This window comes from Amblyraja radiata, chromosome 11, assembly GCF_010909765.2.
Source record: "Amblyraja radiata isolate CabotCenter1 chromosome 11, sAmbRad1.1.pri, whole genome shotgun sequence".
Taxonomy (NCBI): Eukaryota; Metazoa; Chordata; class Chondrichthyes; order Rajiformes; family Rajidae; genus Amblyraja; species Amblyraja radiata.
Genome location: NC_045966.1, coordinates 37,588,527 through 37,604,495, shown reverse-complemented (window position 1 = coordinate 37,604,495; position 15,969 = coordinate 37,588,527). Strand labels below are relative to the sequence as shown.

At 41.7% G+C, this 15,969-nt stretch overlaps 1 protein-coding gene across 1 annotated transcript in view; it reads left to right on the top strand.

Moving 5' to 3' along the window:
- LOC116978505 overlaps window positions 1-15,235 on the top strand; it is a 79,121-nt gene extending 63,886 nt beyond the window's left edge. Inside the window, exons 8-11 of the mRNA XM_033029684.1 lie at window positions 6,453-6,505; window positions 7,697-7,794; window positions 10,514-10,697; window positions 11,049-15,235. Coding sequence (XP_032885575.1) covers window positions 6,453-6,505; window positions 7,697-7,794; window positions 10,514-10,697; window positions 11,049-13,232 — 2,519 coding nt within the window. The 3' untranslated portion in view covers window positions 13,233-15,235. The remainder of the gene's footprint in view (window positions 1-6,452; window positions 6,506-7,696; window positions 7,795-10,513; window positions 10,698-11,048) is intronic.
- Window positions 15,236-15,969: the final 734 nt, after the last annotated feature.

Genomic DNA, 15,969 nt, shown 5'->3' with positions numbered 1-15,969 from the left:
AGCCAGCACCGCCATTCACGGTGATCATGGCTGACCATCCACAATCCCTGTTCTTGCCTCCTCCCCATATCCCCTGACTCTGCTATATTTAAGAGCATATCTAACTCTCTCTTGAAAGCATCTAGAGAATTGGCCTCCACTGCCTTCTGAGGCAGAGAATTCCACAGATTCACAACCCTGTGAAAATGTTTTTCGTCATCTCTGTTCTAAATGACTTACCCCTTATTCTTAAAATGTGGCCCCTGGTCTTGGACTTCCCCAACATCAGGAACATGTTTCCTGCCTCTAGCGTGCCCAAAGCCTTAATAATCTTGTATGTCTCAATAAGATCTCCTCTCATCCTTCAAAATTCCAGAGTACAAGCCCAGCCGCTCCATTCTATCAACATATGACAGTCCCGCCATCCCAGGAATCAACCTTGTGAACCTACGCTGCACTCCCTCAATAGCAAGAATGTCCTTCCTCAAATTTGGAGACCTAAACTGCACATATGATACGTTGTACATTGAAACTTGGCTCACATGCCAATGTTATGATATTATAATCCATTAATTGTTTTACCAACTAAATAGAAAATAAATGTACCATTTTTTAACCGGTGACAATAAAAGATACTGTATTGTGTAATCACAAGAATTAACTGTGTTACTTGTTTGAAGAATATTTCTGGAATGCTAATGAATTGGATGCTTACAATAATCATTATTACTGGAGATTTTAAACAAATTAATCCATATTAAGCCCCTGATTTTGCCACAAAAGTCAGTGACATCATTGCAGTGCTGTATTCTGCACCCTGCCCGTATGTATACTATTGTACAATGCCCTGCATAATGCTTGGGACAAAGACCCATCATTTATTTATGACACTGGTCTCGAGGCAAATAAATAAATGATGGGACTTTGCCCGAAACATTATGGAGGGCACTGTGCTTATTTGTCCCAGCTTTACAGGCACATAAATGCAACAACACAACATATAAATATACAATAAACTAAAATACAATAAATTATCCGTAATACTGGTTACCAGACTATAATCGTAAAAATCGAAGTACATAATGCCACTGAAACAAATTTGTTGTAGTAGATTGTTGTTGAGGTAGGTTTGTGCTGTTATTCAAAAGCCTGATGTTTGATGGGAAGAAGCTGTTCTTGAGACCAGTTTCATTGTTTGCAGGCATCTGCATCTTCTTCCCAGTGATAGCAGCAAGATTAGAACATAACAAGTGTGGTGTGAGTCTTCGATGATATTAGCTGGTTTTTTTAACGCAGTGCTTCTTGTAGGTCCCTTTCATAGTGAGGAGGTTAATACCCACAATGGACTGGGGCAATGTCCACAACTTTCTGTAAATTCCTTCTTTCCTAGGTGCTTAAATCTCCAAACCAGGCCATGGTGTTACCAGTCCGTATGCTCTCCCTGGAGATGCATGATAAATTGAAGTTGTTATTTGAAAATGTTCTGATGGAATGCCGCATGTCTGTGCATTAATAAATGTCTCATAGTTTTCGAAAATGACTGGCTTTATTCAGAATCCGTGGCGCAGCTGGTAAAGCTGCTGCCTCACCGCGCCAGAGACCCAGGTCTGATCCTGACGTCTGTGCTGTCTGTGTGGAGTTTGCATGTTCTCCCTGCGACCACATGGGCTTCCTCCGGGTGCTCAAGTTTTGTCTCACATCGCAAAGAAGTGCTTGTTTGTAGGTTAATTGGCTGCTGTAAATTGCCTCTTGTGTGTAGGGAGTTCATGGGAAAGTGGGATAACAGAAATAGTGTGGATAAGTGATAGATGGTTGGCATGGCCTCAGTGGCCCAAAGGGCCTGTTTCCATGCTGTATCTCTAAAATCTAAACTCTAAAGTTAAACACATTTGCAATATTCCATTGATAAATCTCAGAACTCCTAACATTCCACTTCTATTGTAACATTATTGTCATAATTCCTGGAATAACACGAGTTAATGATGTGATGTGTCACAGGAGCGAATTGGAAGCTATGAAATACTATTGAACATTTCTGCTCATTTAGTGGTGGCGTTTGAATGAATTTTTTTCTTTGGATTTAAAAATAGATCGAGAAAAATTAATATAGGGTGAAAATATTTCCCCTTGGAAACTACAGCATGTAAAAGGGCCATTTGACACCATTTACCAACCATGTGTCTCACTTGTACACTAATCCCATGTTAATCCCAATTTTTCATTATCCCCATTAACTTCAATTCCCCCCAAGCCTATGTTTATATAAGGGGTGATTTACAGGGTCCAATTAACCTAGCGACCTGCTTATCTTTGGATGTGTGGGAGGAGACCAGAGCAACCAGAGCAGTCTTGAACTGCCTGTTCAAGTTCTTTTAATTATATGGCTTTGCTCAGGAAATAACTACAACAAAATGAATTCTCTAATATGATCTAATATTAAATCTTACCATCGCCCCTCTCAAGTTGATAATTCTGTAAGTAAATATGGGTGACTCCATATTAGCCTACGTATCATGAGAGAAGGGGGGAGGGGCAGAGTTACATTTAATGTACACCGTGTATTTGTACTACTTGACTGTGGTCAATATGCCTGCTTGATGAACATTGGGTCTGGATGTTTTTCAAATGATCCTTGAACCAGTTTCCAAAAAAAAAAATTCTCTCCACTCTGAATTATTGTGGTGATTGTATAAAATAGCACTGAATAATCGGGAATTGAGTTCGTTCGTAAGTAAAAATAGCCAGTAGCTTCTCGAACTGGTAGAATCATAGCGATGGAAGCAGATCCTTCATCCCACCTTGTCCATGCTGTCCAAGTTGTCATTCTGTGCTATCATTTGCCCCATATCCTTCCAATCCACCTTATTCATATCATATTCATATATCACCTATCCAGATTCCTTTGGCTGATGTTTGCTCCTGTGCCCTGGGTCAAGCAAGTTGTCCAAGAGTTGTAATAATTTTTTTTCTTGCTTTTTTTCTGAGGATCCATTACTTATTTATCTTGAATTGAATTAAAATGCCAATTTGTAATTTTCAGAATTCAGTTCAACTTAATATACAGACAACATATCTCAGATTAAATATCTTCATCTATCTTGTAATTATTAAAAACATATTATTTTCTTTTGGACAAAGCTAGTGCTTATTGCATCCAGCATGGGTCATAAGGTGACTTCTTAAATCCCTGCATCTTGTCCAAGAAGCCTAACAGGCAGTGCTGTTAGGGAGCAAGATCCAAGGTCAAGACTCTGGTGATGCATTTCAAAATCAAAATGGTGTGCAGTTTGAGGTGATGGTGTTCTCATGTGCCTGTAGTGCATTCATTGTTGCCACTGTGTGCTGGTGGTGGAGGGAATAAGGTTCAGGGTCGCAGACAGCTTGTGACAGCTCACAAAACAAGTGAGTTGTTTCGTCCTAGATGGTGCTGAGTTGATCAAATGTTGTTAGAGTCCGGCATGTCTTTGTTTATTGCAGCGCCAGAGACCCAGGTTTGATCCTGACCTCGGGTGTTGTTTTTGTGGAGTATGTACGTGCTCCCTGTGACTTTGTGGGTTTTCTCTGGGTGCTCTGGTTTCCTCCTACATCCCAAAGACATTTGACGGGTTTGTAGGTTAATTGGCTTCTGTAAATTGCCTCTAATGTGTGGGATAGAACTAATGTATGAGCCGACATGGACTCGGTGGGCCTAGTGGGCCTGTTTCCATGCTGTATCTCTAAACTAAACTTTACATGGAACATAGAATAGCACAGCACTGTAGGCCCACAAAGTCTGTGCCATACAAAGTTTGTCCAACCTCTCTATGGCTAATTCTCTTCAATCCAGGGGACATCCTAATGAACAATTACTACACCCTCACCAAAGTCTCCACATTATTCCTATTATGTGGAGATCAGAACGGCACCCAGTTCTCCAAATATGGCTAAACTTAAGATTTAAACAGTTGCAACATGGCATCCCAACGTTTGATGCATTGACTGAAGAAGGCAAGCATGATGTACAACTTCATTTCCACCCCATTTACCTTTGTTGCCACTTTAAAGAAGCTATGGACTTGCACCGTAAGATTCTTCTGTGCATCTGTACTCCTTGGGAACCTGCCATTTACTGTATACTTCCCATTTGCATTTAACATCCCAAAATGCACCAACTCTCACTTGTCTGGGTTCAACTCTGTCTGCCATATCTCCACCCAAATGTTTTGAAGAAAACAAATGATCCCATTGTGGAGAAAAGAAAAGCTGTTATTTTTCACTACAAATTATGCTCTCTTGAAAAGGATGAATTGTTAATTGGCCCATTTTGGAATCTTTCACAAGAATTGCACACCAATGTTATCATCATGACCCTAAAGGAAGAATACCAAAATACTATTAGTTCAGATTACGTGAAGATGAGAGCAGATTTCATTGAGAGATGTTTTTCGTGGAGATGAGAAAACATATATTCTCTTCACTCACAATTTCTTATTTTTGGTGCACTCCATCAATGAATAACTTTGCTTCATGCCTGGCGAAGAGACTTTGATCTGAAATGTTAACTTTGTCTCTTGTCATTATTTTCCAGAGATGCTGCCTGACCAGCATATTCTATTATTATTTTCGATTCCCAACATCTGCAGTTAGTAGAGAGTACAGAGCAGATTTTGATAGTCAGTTATCAAAGAGGGAGACAGAGGTGGGTGAGTAATGGGTGTTTGATTTTGAATCTTTCTTGAGCAGCTGGCAACATATCAGTTTCTACAAAAACATGGTCATCACCTCAGTGTACAGCTATAAACTGTCTTTATCTGACATCAAATAAAATATGTCTGGAACCACGTATCAGTTCAAAAGATCAGCTTTTCACAGATCCACCAGGATCTTTGAGACAGTTTGTTATCTTTGCATTTGATAACAGTGTTTTGGTTATTCAATAAACATTGAATGCAACATGTGAGCTTGCTATTTCTGTTTACTGACAGCCTGCTTTGCTAGCACTGGTGAAAGGTGCTGTCCTTGTAGTTCATTCAAGTTACAGCCAATGTTGCTCAATTCCAAATCAGCTTAGTTTTGAAGTTAATGGGGGTTTATTGGTGTCAATTGGGAGAGCCATTGTTTCCAAGCGCAGTCCAGAAGAATTGCCAAGGGTTTATTTGCCCTTTTGAAAAATTAATATTCATCATTGCAATATTTTTCTACTGAATTATAAAGTCCAGTCAGGTCTGGTATAATTTAATGTACGGCAAAACTTTTCTTCCTCTAACCTTCCCCAGGCAGGTTACTATTAACTGATGTTTTATCCAACAAACACTGATGCTACATTGCTCCCACAAAGCGAGACAACCTCCGTTGTTGTCCTTTTGGAGTTCTTCAGTTCCATTAATGCTCATTTTGTCAAACCTGGGTTTGATTTTCGTGCTACGATCTTTGCAAATGTAGCTGTAGGCAAATCTCTCCTTGGCAGCAAAATGTCAGTTTTCAAATTCAAGTGCCTACATTACCTAGAAATTGGATTCATTTGCTCTTTTAAAAAAAAATGTGTGGACTGTTTCTAAATGTTTGCACCCATTTCCAGTAGATTCCCCACCCATTGAAAAACTAGAGCGCATGCTTCCTGTTACGTTTTCATTTGCCTGTCATATTTTTCTGCCTGTGACAATAAACTCTACTTGACTTGGTGCTGTCAATGTTCATAGCTTTTAATGACCAAATGACAGACATTGGATCGAAAGGATCAAATCGAACCTACAACTTCTATAATTTACTCCCAGTAAAACAATGCAAACGTCTGGCCAGATGTATTTTAAACTGCATGATTTATAGGAATAAAGAAAAAAAATGCTGGAAATATTCAGCAGGTTAGGCACCATCGATGAAAGAGAAACATAGTTAATGTTTGAGTCTGAGATCGTTTATTATAACTTTTCATTTCTGTTTTTTGTTTTAACATTTCAGTTTTATAATTTGATTTAGAGGGACATTGCTATAAATCAATGCCTTTATTGATGCCCACAATGCCTTTATCGATTCTATTGTATTAAAAGCATCTGATACCCAACGTGTGGGAAATGATTGTTTTCCTCAACTCATTCTCTAGCCCATCGCAGCAATTGTCCCTTGGCTCATCCTACATTTATATAGCTCAAAACACACCAACTGTTGTGGAGAATCTTCTTTAACAGTGCTGATCCATGTCCAGAAGCCAACAACTAATTATTATTGTGTGTGAGTGTACCAGTACCCATGAAAATAAAGGTTTTAATACCTTCATAGGGAGTGAAGCAAACAATGAGTTCTAAAGGCATGGATGTCACATGTTTACAATTTTTTTTAATGACTTTCTACGGGGCTTTAACCTGTATTCGCAGCATGAAATAGGTTGCAAGTCCAACTTTTAGGTAAAGGATTCTGTTTGGTGGGAAGTGCATTCTGAACATGGTGAATATTCAGTTATGTTCATACACTAATATGCTTGTTTCCTTTTCCACCAGTTGATCTGTTTGTAATGTTCACTGTAACACAACGCCTTGGAGGATATGAGGCAGTAAGTTTCCTTATTTTCACTGAAGTGTTAACCTTTACCTTTAACTGGTCTTGAACAGTTCTTGAAATATTGGTTGGTTTGTGTGATGATCTGGGCTGTGTCCACAATTCGCTATAATTTCTTGCAGTCTCTTTGCTGCTACATTATCTCCTGACTGCCCCCCCTAACTAATGAGTCTTGTATCACTACCGCTATGTCTGACTTCACCTTACCTTGCTATGCCACAGCGCCAGGCTCAATGCCACAAACCTGAATGCTGCTGATCCAACTGCCCTAGCTGCCATCTCTGCTGTTCATGACCATGGAAGATTTATGGGGGAAAAAGACACAGACCGTACCTTATCCTGCTGTCACCCTCTACACTGAAACCTCTTGAGCAAAAGTCTTACACTTGCCTTCCACAATGCACTCCACCTGAACACAGCAACTCCAAGCTGTGGAATAAAAATCCATTCGCGAGGCGGAATACAATGGAAAAAAATGCAATATGAGGGGGGTAAAACATCAAATTTTGTCATGGGGTTACTTTACGGAAAATCATGATATGGACAATTTTCTAGGAATACATGCCTCTATAATGTGTACTGTTGCGTGTGATAAAAATAATGCTCTGATTGTTGACTTTGGAGAACTGCCAGTCTTTGGTCTTTATTTTTTAAGGCTTCTTTCCTTGACAATTATGTCTAAATTGTCTGTTCATCAAAGTACAAAATCATTCTGAATCCCCATTTTTCATCCCCTTCCTTCTTCCCGGTGGTGTTTTCCAAAATAAACTGTATCTTTGCTTTATTTAGTCTCCCTTGACTTTAAGCCTTCAATCTTACAGACCGCTTTTTATATATTCTGTTTTTATTTATTCCATTTACCATATTTGCATTATTCATTGGAGACACCAAGAAACAATCTTCTTCTGAATCCCCTTTGTTGACTGAGTAACCATTAACAATGGGAACAGTTATTCTCATCCTGTTCAGAAGCTCTAAGTCTCCTAAATACCAGTGCAAATACTGGTTCCCATGGTGAACTTTCTAAAATATATACCAGGATGGCACTGAGCCACAGTTTAAACATCTTTGGCCTTTTGTCAAAACATTCATTAGAAATGCTGAATAACATCAAATTTAAATCTGAAAGAGGTGTTATCCATCATTTGCTGCAACTCTTATTAAATATTTCAATTTCCTGTTGCAGGTAACTGCCCGCAGGTTGTGGAAACACATTTATGATGAACTTGGTGGTAATCCAGGGAGCACCAGTGCTGCCACTTGCACAAGGAGACACTACGAGAGGTAGAGCACATTTTGCCTCATTGGCAGCCTACACCCCTAAACTCCAACCAGCAATAAAACCTGCAACTACAACAATAGACAAAATCCAATACGATTTCTGAATGTGAGGTGCTTTTGTGGGGTTGGTGGAAGGAATTGCATTCACTGAGCAATGACACAGTGAGGAGACCTGAGAAAATTACATGCTATGAGAAGCACGTATCGGGTAGACATTCAGAACCTTTTTCTCCCCCCATGGTGGAAATATCGAAGACTAGGGTACAAAGTGTAAAGGAGATGTGCAGGCAAGACATTTACACAGGTGGTGGCTGCCTGAAACACGCTGCCACACATAGTGGTGGAGGAGGCAGACACAATAGTGGCTGGAGTAACCAGGCAGCATCTCTCAATAGAAACAAGAGTCAAGTGTGTTTTATAGTCGGATGGGACAATGAAATTCTTACACGGCCATTGTAGAGTCTGTTCTCACCTTCTCCATCATGGTCTGGTTTGGCTCAGCCACCAAGCACAACACCTGGAGGCTGCAGCGAATCATCCGATCAGCAGATAAGATTATTGGCTGCAACCTTCCCTCCATTGATGAACTGTATACTGCAAGGGCCAGGAAGCGAGCAGGCAAGATCATCTCTGACCCCTCTCACCCTGGCCACAAACTCTTTGAATCACTTCCCTCTGGAAGGCGACTCCGGACTGTCAAAGCTGCCTCAGCCAGACATAAAAACAGTTTTTATCCACGATTAGTTGCTCTACTCAACAGCCAAAAATCTGTAGTCTCCCTTTGATCTGGTATTTTATTGGTTCACATGCTTGATCAATGGTGATTTATCATTAATGTTTTATTATTATTAATGTTTAGTGTTTTCTGAGTCATTCGTAACTGTCACTGTATGTCATGTGGGCGGAGCACCAAGGCAAATTCCTTGTATGTGAATACTTGGCCAATAAACTTACTTACTTGCTGCAGCACAACAGAATATATGTAAACATAATACATAACGGGGGAAGAGAGAGTTTAAAAAAAAAAAGTTCAACAAATAACAAATTTAGTGCAATAATCATAGTCTTTTGCAGTTCAGAGCTCAGAGCTTATTCGTTGTGTTTAATAGCCTGATGGCTGTAGGGAAGAAGCTGTTCCTTAACCTGGACGTTACAGTTTTCAGGCACCTGTACCTTCTTCCCAATGGCAATGGTGAAATGAGTGTGTGGCCAGGATGGTGTGGGTCTTTGATGATTTTGGCTGCTTTTTGAGGCAGCGACTACAATTGATCCCTTCAATGGTGGGGAGGTCAAAGCCGGTGATGGACTGGGCAGTGGTCCAACTTTTTGTAGTCTTTTTCGCTCCTGGACGTTCAAGATGCTGAACCAGGCCACGATGCAACCAGTCAGAATGCTCTCTACCGTGCACCTGTAGATGTTTAGGAGAATGCTCTTCGACATGCCGAATCTCCATAATTTTCTCAGGGAGTAGAGTCGCTGATGTTCCTTCTTTATACTTGCATCGGTGTGCTGGGTCTAGGAAAGATCTTCGGAGATATGCATGCCCAGGAATTTGAAGTTATTGACTCCACCAACGTCCCATTGATGTGAACAGGATTGTGAGTCCTCATTCTTCCCCTACCAAATTTCTCAATCAGTTCCTTGGTCTTACTATTGTTGAGAGCCAGGTTGTTGTACTGGCACCATTTGGTCAGTCGGTCGATCTCACTTTTATACTCTGACTCACCCCATCTGTGATTCACAACAACAATTGGTGATATTTCGGGTTGAGACCCTTCTTCAGACCGAGCCATGATCCCAGGCTGCCGACTCTCTCCGCCCAACATCGCTGTCGCCCTCCTCGGTCCTCCACAAGCGACTCAGTCGACCCTCGCCTCTCCACCGCCCACCAGTGGGCTGGAGTTGTCACCTCACCCAAGTTCCAGGCTCACCCCCAGGCCCACAGCCTCCACGCTGCAGGCTTCAACACCACATGGTCTGACTCTCCTGGGTCCAACTGCTCTCCCCCCCCCCCCTCCTACAGGGAACCTCAGTGGTGGTTCCACTGGGTCTTCCCCTTCCCCCTCTTTTAACCAGGTTTACCCCCCCCCCCCCCCCCATACAATAGTCCTTCCTCTCTGAACACCCACCACCCCTCCCCCACAGGACATCGCCTTAAGCTCCATCCACTCTCCGGCCTGCTCTGACCCCAACCCCCACCCTTGTCGTGTCTTTACTATCCCCCCTGATCTCCCCATATCCGATAGGGAATGGTCTGTCCTCAACAGAGGCCCCCCTGCCCCCACCTTGACGAATTCCTGGTCCGCCACGATGTAGAACTGTTCTTCCGTCACCTCTGCCTCCGTGCCTTTTCCTAAGTGAAGGAGTTCTCGCCACCCGGTGATGATCCCGTCTCCACCTGTTCCCAGATGGCCTTCTACCCTCTTTAGTCCTTTTCATTTCTATCTGCCGGTGTGACATCACCTGTCTCAACTTTTCCACTCCCCTTACCTACTCTAACCGCTCTGTACCTCTGAACGTACAGTCCTCCGCTCACTCTGCTGCAACCCTGACATCAGGCACAGTCTGAAGAAGGGTCTTGACCCGAAATGTCACCCATTCCTTCCATCCAGAGTTAGGGTTCCTGAAGCATTTTGAGTCTATCTTTGAAGTATAGCAAATAATGGGTAGAGCTAACGCTAAGCGGTGTGGTTAGGTGACGCTCGCTTCTGTTTCCCTGCAGGTTGATCCTACCTTATGAACGATACCTCAAAGGGGAGGAGCACAAACCACTGCCGCCAGCCAAGCCGCGCAAGCACGCAACAAGCACGTCCGAGGACTCGGAGAAAGATGTTAAAACTATAAGTGAGGAGCAAGACGTGAAAATGAAGAAAGGTCAGGACACGAGTCGGATATTTGAGAAGGAGGTGAGATTCTTTTCATTCATGTTGATTTATGCTCTGGACTTGCCTATATTCTGAAAAATGTTGATTCCGATTTACTTCTTTGTCCTAATTTAACGTGTCACCAAACCGTTATTAAAATCAACCTTCATATTTGCTTACCCCTGCTATTCAGTTAATCTAAGGTGGAAAACTCAAAGCTGTGAAACAACTTACTGCAGCAGCATTGAGAACATCTCTATAGCCGGGCATGATGTGGACAATTTGGGTACCTGGCTTGTGGGGCAATCAAATGAGGATCTGTGCATTTATGTTGTATTATCAAACTAGAGCAAGTGAAATAGAACCAATAAATGAATCGATTGTGTCTTCCAGGATCAACAACCAAGAGGTGAAAGATGCCAAGAGAATAGACCAAGGACTATCTCTGCTCAACACTCAAGTACTCAGGGCAACTCCCAAGATAAACACATGCAAATACTAAAATGTAAAAGCCAAGATAATGCTGCATCAATTGCAGTGGAATGTTCCAGAAGCAAGGCTTGCCCACCCACAGGACTGGGCACAAGTGAGAAAGTGGAGTCTAAAGTATTTCGACAGCATGAGCACAAAATAAGAAACCAGGAAAATCAAGTGTGCCCAAATACAGGACATAAACAGAAGTCACCACATCACCCTCAGGACTTGTCCAGTGGCCCCAGGGTTAAACAAAGCCTGGGCACAGAGAGTAGTAAGCACATCTTTCCAAATGCAATGTTCCAGCATCTTCACTCCGGAATTCTAAACTTCCAGTTGCCTGAAGGCATTTCACCTCTTGATGTTCTCAAAAGCAGGCTTGGACTGGCTACATCCAAGGATCTATCCAGACCCACTTTGCAACGAGCCCTCATCGTGGAGCGGCCACAGAACATCACGTTGGATAGTCAGAAGATCAAAGTATGCAGCAAACCTCTGGGAGAGCCTGGAACGCACAATGTGGCAGGACTAAAGAGGAAAGAATCAAAAGGGGTCCCTCAAACATCGAAGAGGCTTGGTTTTGGACAAGTAAATGGATTTCGACTGGTGAAAGGAAATGCATCTACACTGCCCTTGTTCAATAATTTGAGTTCCGTCAAACATGTTGCAATTTCCAAGGAAGAGCATGAATCTAAACCGAGACCAATGGGACGACTTGTAGGTAATGGCAGTGGAACTCCACAAGGCTACTCAATGAAGGATGGTTTGGTGGAGGTAGGTTTGAACTTGAGCAAGACCAACGATAGCAGCTATATTTATGACCATAAAGGACAACTGTATGAGATTTTACCTCAGAATTTATCTAATAAGCAGTTACCACCAAAAAATGAGCCTTCTACACGATACAGGGAACAGTCCTCACCACTAAATCTCAGTAAGTCAAGTAGGAGTTTGTCAGGAAAGAGAATAGCAGAGTTCATGGATGCATCAGTCTGTGTATCACAGAAGGGTGTCCCTATTTATCTGTTTCCTCAATCTCTGCAAAACCTTTGTGAGAACAAGGAAAGCCATAAGAAAAATGAGCAACCGATCAAGAAGCTGCGCCTGGATTCCTGTTGCACAGAGGTGATTGATCAGAGAAGAGAATCTATTCATTCGGATCATAGCTCTGGTGCAGAGTCACTTAGTTCATCACCCCTGAGCCTAGGTTCTGGAGTTGTGTCTGAAGATGTGCCCACAGACTTGAGTTTACCAAAATATCCTAAGACTCAAAAGCTAGATCATTCTGCAACCAATAATGAGAGTCCGCCGGCCAAAAATACTAGATTGAACTCTGAGCCAGCAGGTAAGCAACCAACAGATTTATCCACGTTGTCATCCTTTCCTGCTGTATTAGAAACCACCACTACATCAGATGGTAGCCAGAGAGCACCAGCAAAAAGCAGTCTTCGTTTACCGTCTGGGACATCCCTAAATTTGGGTCAATCAAAGGGCTGTCAAGAGGAGCTTCCCAAAAGCTCCGAGAGGAGACAGTTCCCAATACGCAGTGAGCAAAGACTTCCTCCACCTCATGTTGAAGAGTCGAGGAAAGAGGGCGTAGAACCAACTGGAAAGGAGTCACTTCTGTCCGGCTTGACCAAAGCCAGCCAAGAGAGAAAGCCTCAAAGGGACCAAGAATCAAACCCATCCAATAGTCAGGATTTGTCCTCGGGGGATGAACAGGACAACAAGAAAGGAGCACTCTCGAGCTCGTATCTGCATGGAACCCATTGCCCTGAGTTTCAGAACGTGACGGAAACATTTGGAGCCCACTTTCAGCTGGTTGATTTGAATAAAAATACAGTGGAGGAAGGAAAGTCTGATTCAGTTGTGGTGCCAGTATTGGCATCTGGCCTTCCCGTTTCACCCGCTGTGGTTCCTGGCTCTGTGCAACGTCAACAACCGCTGGCTTCCCATTCACAACAAATGTACAGCCAACTTCTGCGGACCTCGGTGCTGCCCAGCTTGGCTTACGATGAGGTGGTAATACGTAGACTATCGTCCAGCTCATCAGCACTATCTCCCTCACACCTCTCCACTGTGCTCCCCGAAAAGCGAATGTGATTGGCTTTGTTGTATGTCTGAATCTCATCCAGCCCGCACAAGATTTCACCTGCGCTCGGTAATCTCGTCTTTTGTGTGATGAAACAAAAGTGCTGTTAAAATAATTTCCTGCCCCAGCTCACCAAATAGTTTCAAGCAGCAAATTGCCAATCTGAGAGGAAGGATATTAAGCCACCTGTGTCCTGGGTGCTCTGAACTAAATACGATAAACCATGTGAACAATCTGGTGATATTCTGACTTCTTTACTTGACATCTGAAGAGGGGTGAGACCCACCTTGCAGCTCCATTGGCAGCATGGAATGGTTGTGGTGTTGCATTGAAGCTTGTGAGGGATGGCAGCTGGGCAGCTGAAACCGATCGAGCATCAATTTGCCAAATTTGTCAAGACTTTAGACTTTGCGCAAGAAAGTGCTACCGCTAAAGAAGAAAATAAAACAATCAAATGTAATGATACTACTGTTATTACACATTTCTCACAGAAAAATGGGAATTATACTCAGGGAGGGATTTGTATAATGAACTGCTCTTACAGACCGATCACAAACTTCAATATCCTATGGTCTCAAGTGCCATGATGTTGGAAGTGTAAAAGGTTGTGATATGTTACCGCTGAGATGGAGGTGTTGCCTATCTGTGAAGAATGGACACAACTTCTTACAGATACTGTGAAGTAACAAATATTGTGGTCCAAGGTGTTGCTCAAGCATTTGAGAGGAAGAGACTCACAGCTCAATAAGAGGAATCTCCTTACAAGGGCCAGCCTCCTCCAATACTTGAGTGCCTCTGTTTCTGTCCTCGTTGCAGAAAGTCAGGGTATGGGTTTTCTGTTCGGTTGGCATGCACATGACTACTAAATACCGTGGAAATCTGTTGAGGTTAATTTAGGTTTGCCAAAGAAGATAACAACCTTAACCAGAGACTGATTTTATCAGGGATACTTGTTCTATATGTCCTTTGCCTCATCTAATCTCCTTGCCTATTGATTGTAAGTAAGTGGTTATCATCCAGAAATTTCATCTAAGGAAAACTGCCGTTCCAGTGGCTTGTCCAGGGCATTTTTCCCCCCCAAAGTTTTAAAGATGTACTTGCCCTTTGGAGAAGAATACGGTTTCCACAATATATGTATAGATGGTATGCAAATTACATTGATCGTTTTTGAAACAGAAATTGCACTGGGTGAGTTTGAACAAAGAGACACAAGCCATTTGGAGCCTTGTCAGCATTAATGCCTTTTCCAGACATGGTTATTACACCTCTTCAAGCTATTGGAAACCCGAAATTTGAGCTTAGATTTAATATTGAACTATTAGATACCACCTTCTGGATTCTCAACTGGTCTTGCGAAGTTTCTATTTTGACAGATGTGCTTCCTAAGTCAATGCAACCAATTTAAACAACTAATTTTGAACAGTTCCTCAAGAGTTGTACTTCAAAGTGGTATTGGTGATCTAAGATGAAAGAGTGGCAGACACCCATGATATAATTGTTTTATAGGACTAAGTATGTTTTTAAGTTACAAGTACTGTATGCATAGCTGAAAATAGTGAGCTATCTTGCATGGACCTTGTTTACCCTCTGTAAGATCAAAGATAATAATATAAAATATAGACTTTTACACTTGTATGTATAAATGACACTAGGATTTCCTTGCAGATTGTATTGAACCTCCTTTTCTGTAGGTTGCTCTTTCAAATGATTTAAGTGTATGTAATTACAAACATTCCTAATGGTTCATTATGCAAGTTATCAGTTACAAACTTTGGCTGAGATCTGAAAAAGAAATGGCTGTTAACATTTTTTCATTATTTATTTTACAATAACATTTTCCAAAGTTCTATTTTAAAAAGTTAACTCTTATTTGTTAGGTGGTTACATTTTTTCCATCATCTTTGCTATTTAGAAATCACTGATTTTATGTTAAAGAAACTATTTTAGAATTGTCAAAGTTTTGGCTGTCACAGTTGTTCCTTCACCGCCCTCTTCTTTCAATCCCAAATAAGATTTAAAATAACAGAAGTAATTTATATCCCTATGCAAAAATAGGCTAAGCACTATAATCCTTGTAAACCAGGTTGATCAAATTACACAGCTGGAAACAAAAGGTGATTTTGTTGCTGACACCCACTGGAACAGTCAGCCAATCAGTCCCAATGTCTGCAGTTACATGATGGAAGTTGTTCTACTCCATGTTGAAATAATTTCCTTTACATTTTTAAAAATAAATTCCCAATTATTCCTGACTGCTTTGGTTAGGTTAGGACTTTATCCTTGTATTCTCAGGAGTAGATCTCAGACAGGAATTGGCAAAATAGTAGCAGAAAAGGACTTTGTGATACCATGTGTCTTGTGGCCTTTCCGTAAATACTGTCACACAGTTAGATGTTACTAAAATGAATGCAAGACAACAATTGGCCTGTTTTTGTACAGTGCACCAGGTGGCTTAAAATATACGATTGCACATTTTTCACATATATGTCAGCAGTCTGCAGATTTCCAAAACCTCTCTGAACCTTTCATGGATAATCAAGGAATGGGCCCAAAGCTAACCCTTTACACATTTAGTCCTGATCCTTTTCCCGATTTAAATGGATCTCTACGCTTTGAGGGCTATCTTATAATTCATATTTCCCAACATCTAGCAATATGGTACATATGATATGGCAGCTGATGAGTCAGCATTACATTGAGCAAGCTGCCAAGTGCTATGTCGGGGTTACACTGAAACAAAACTGGTGG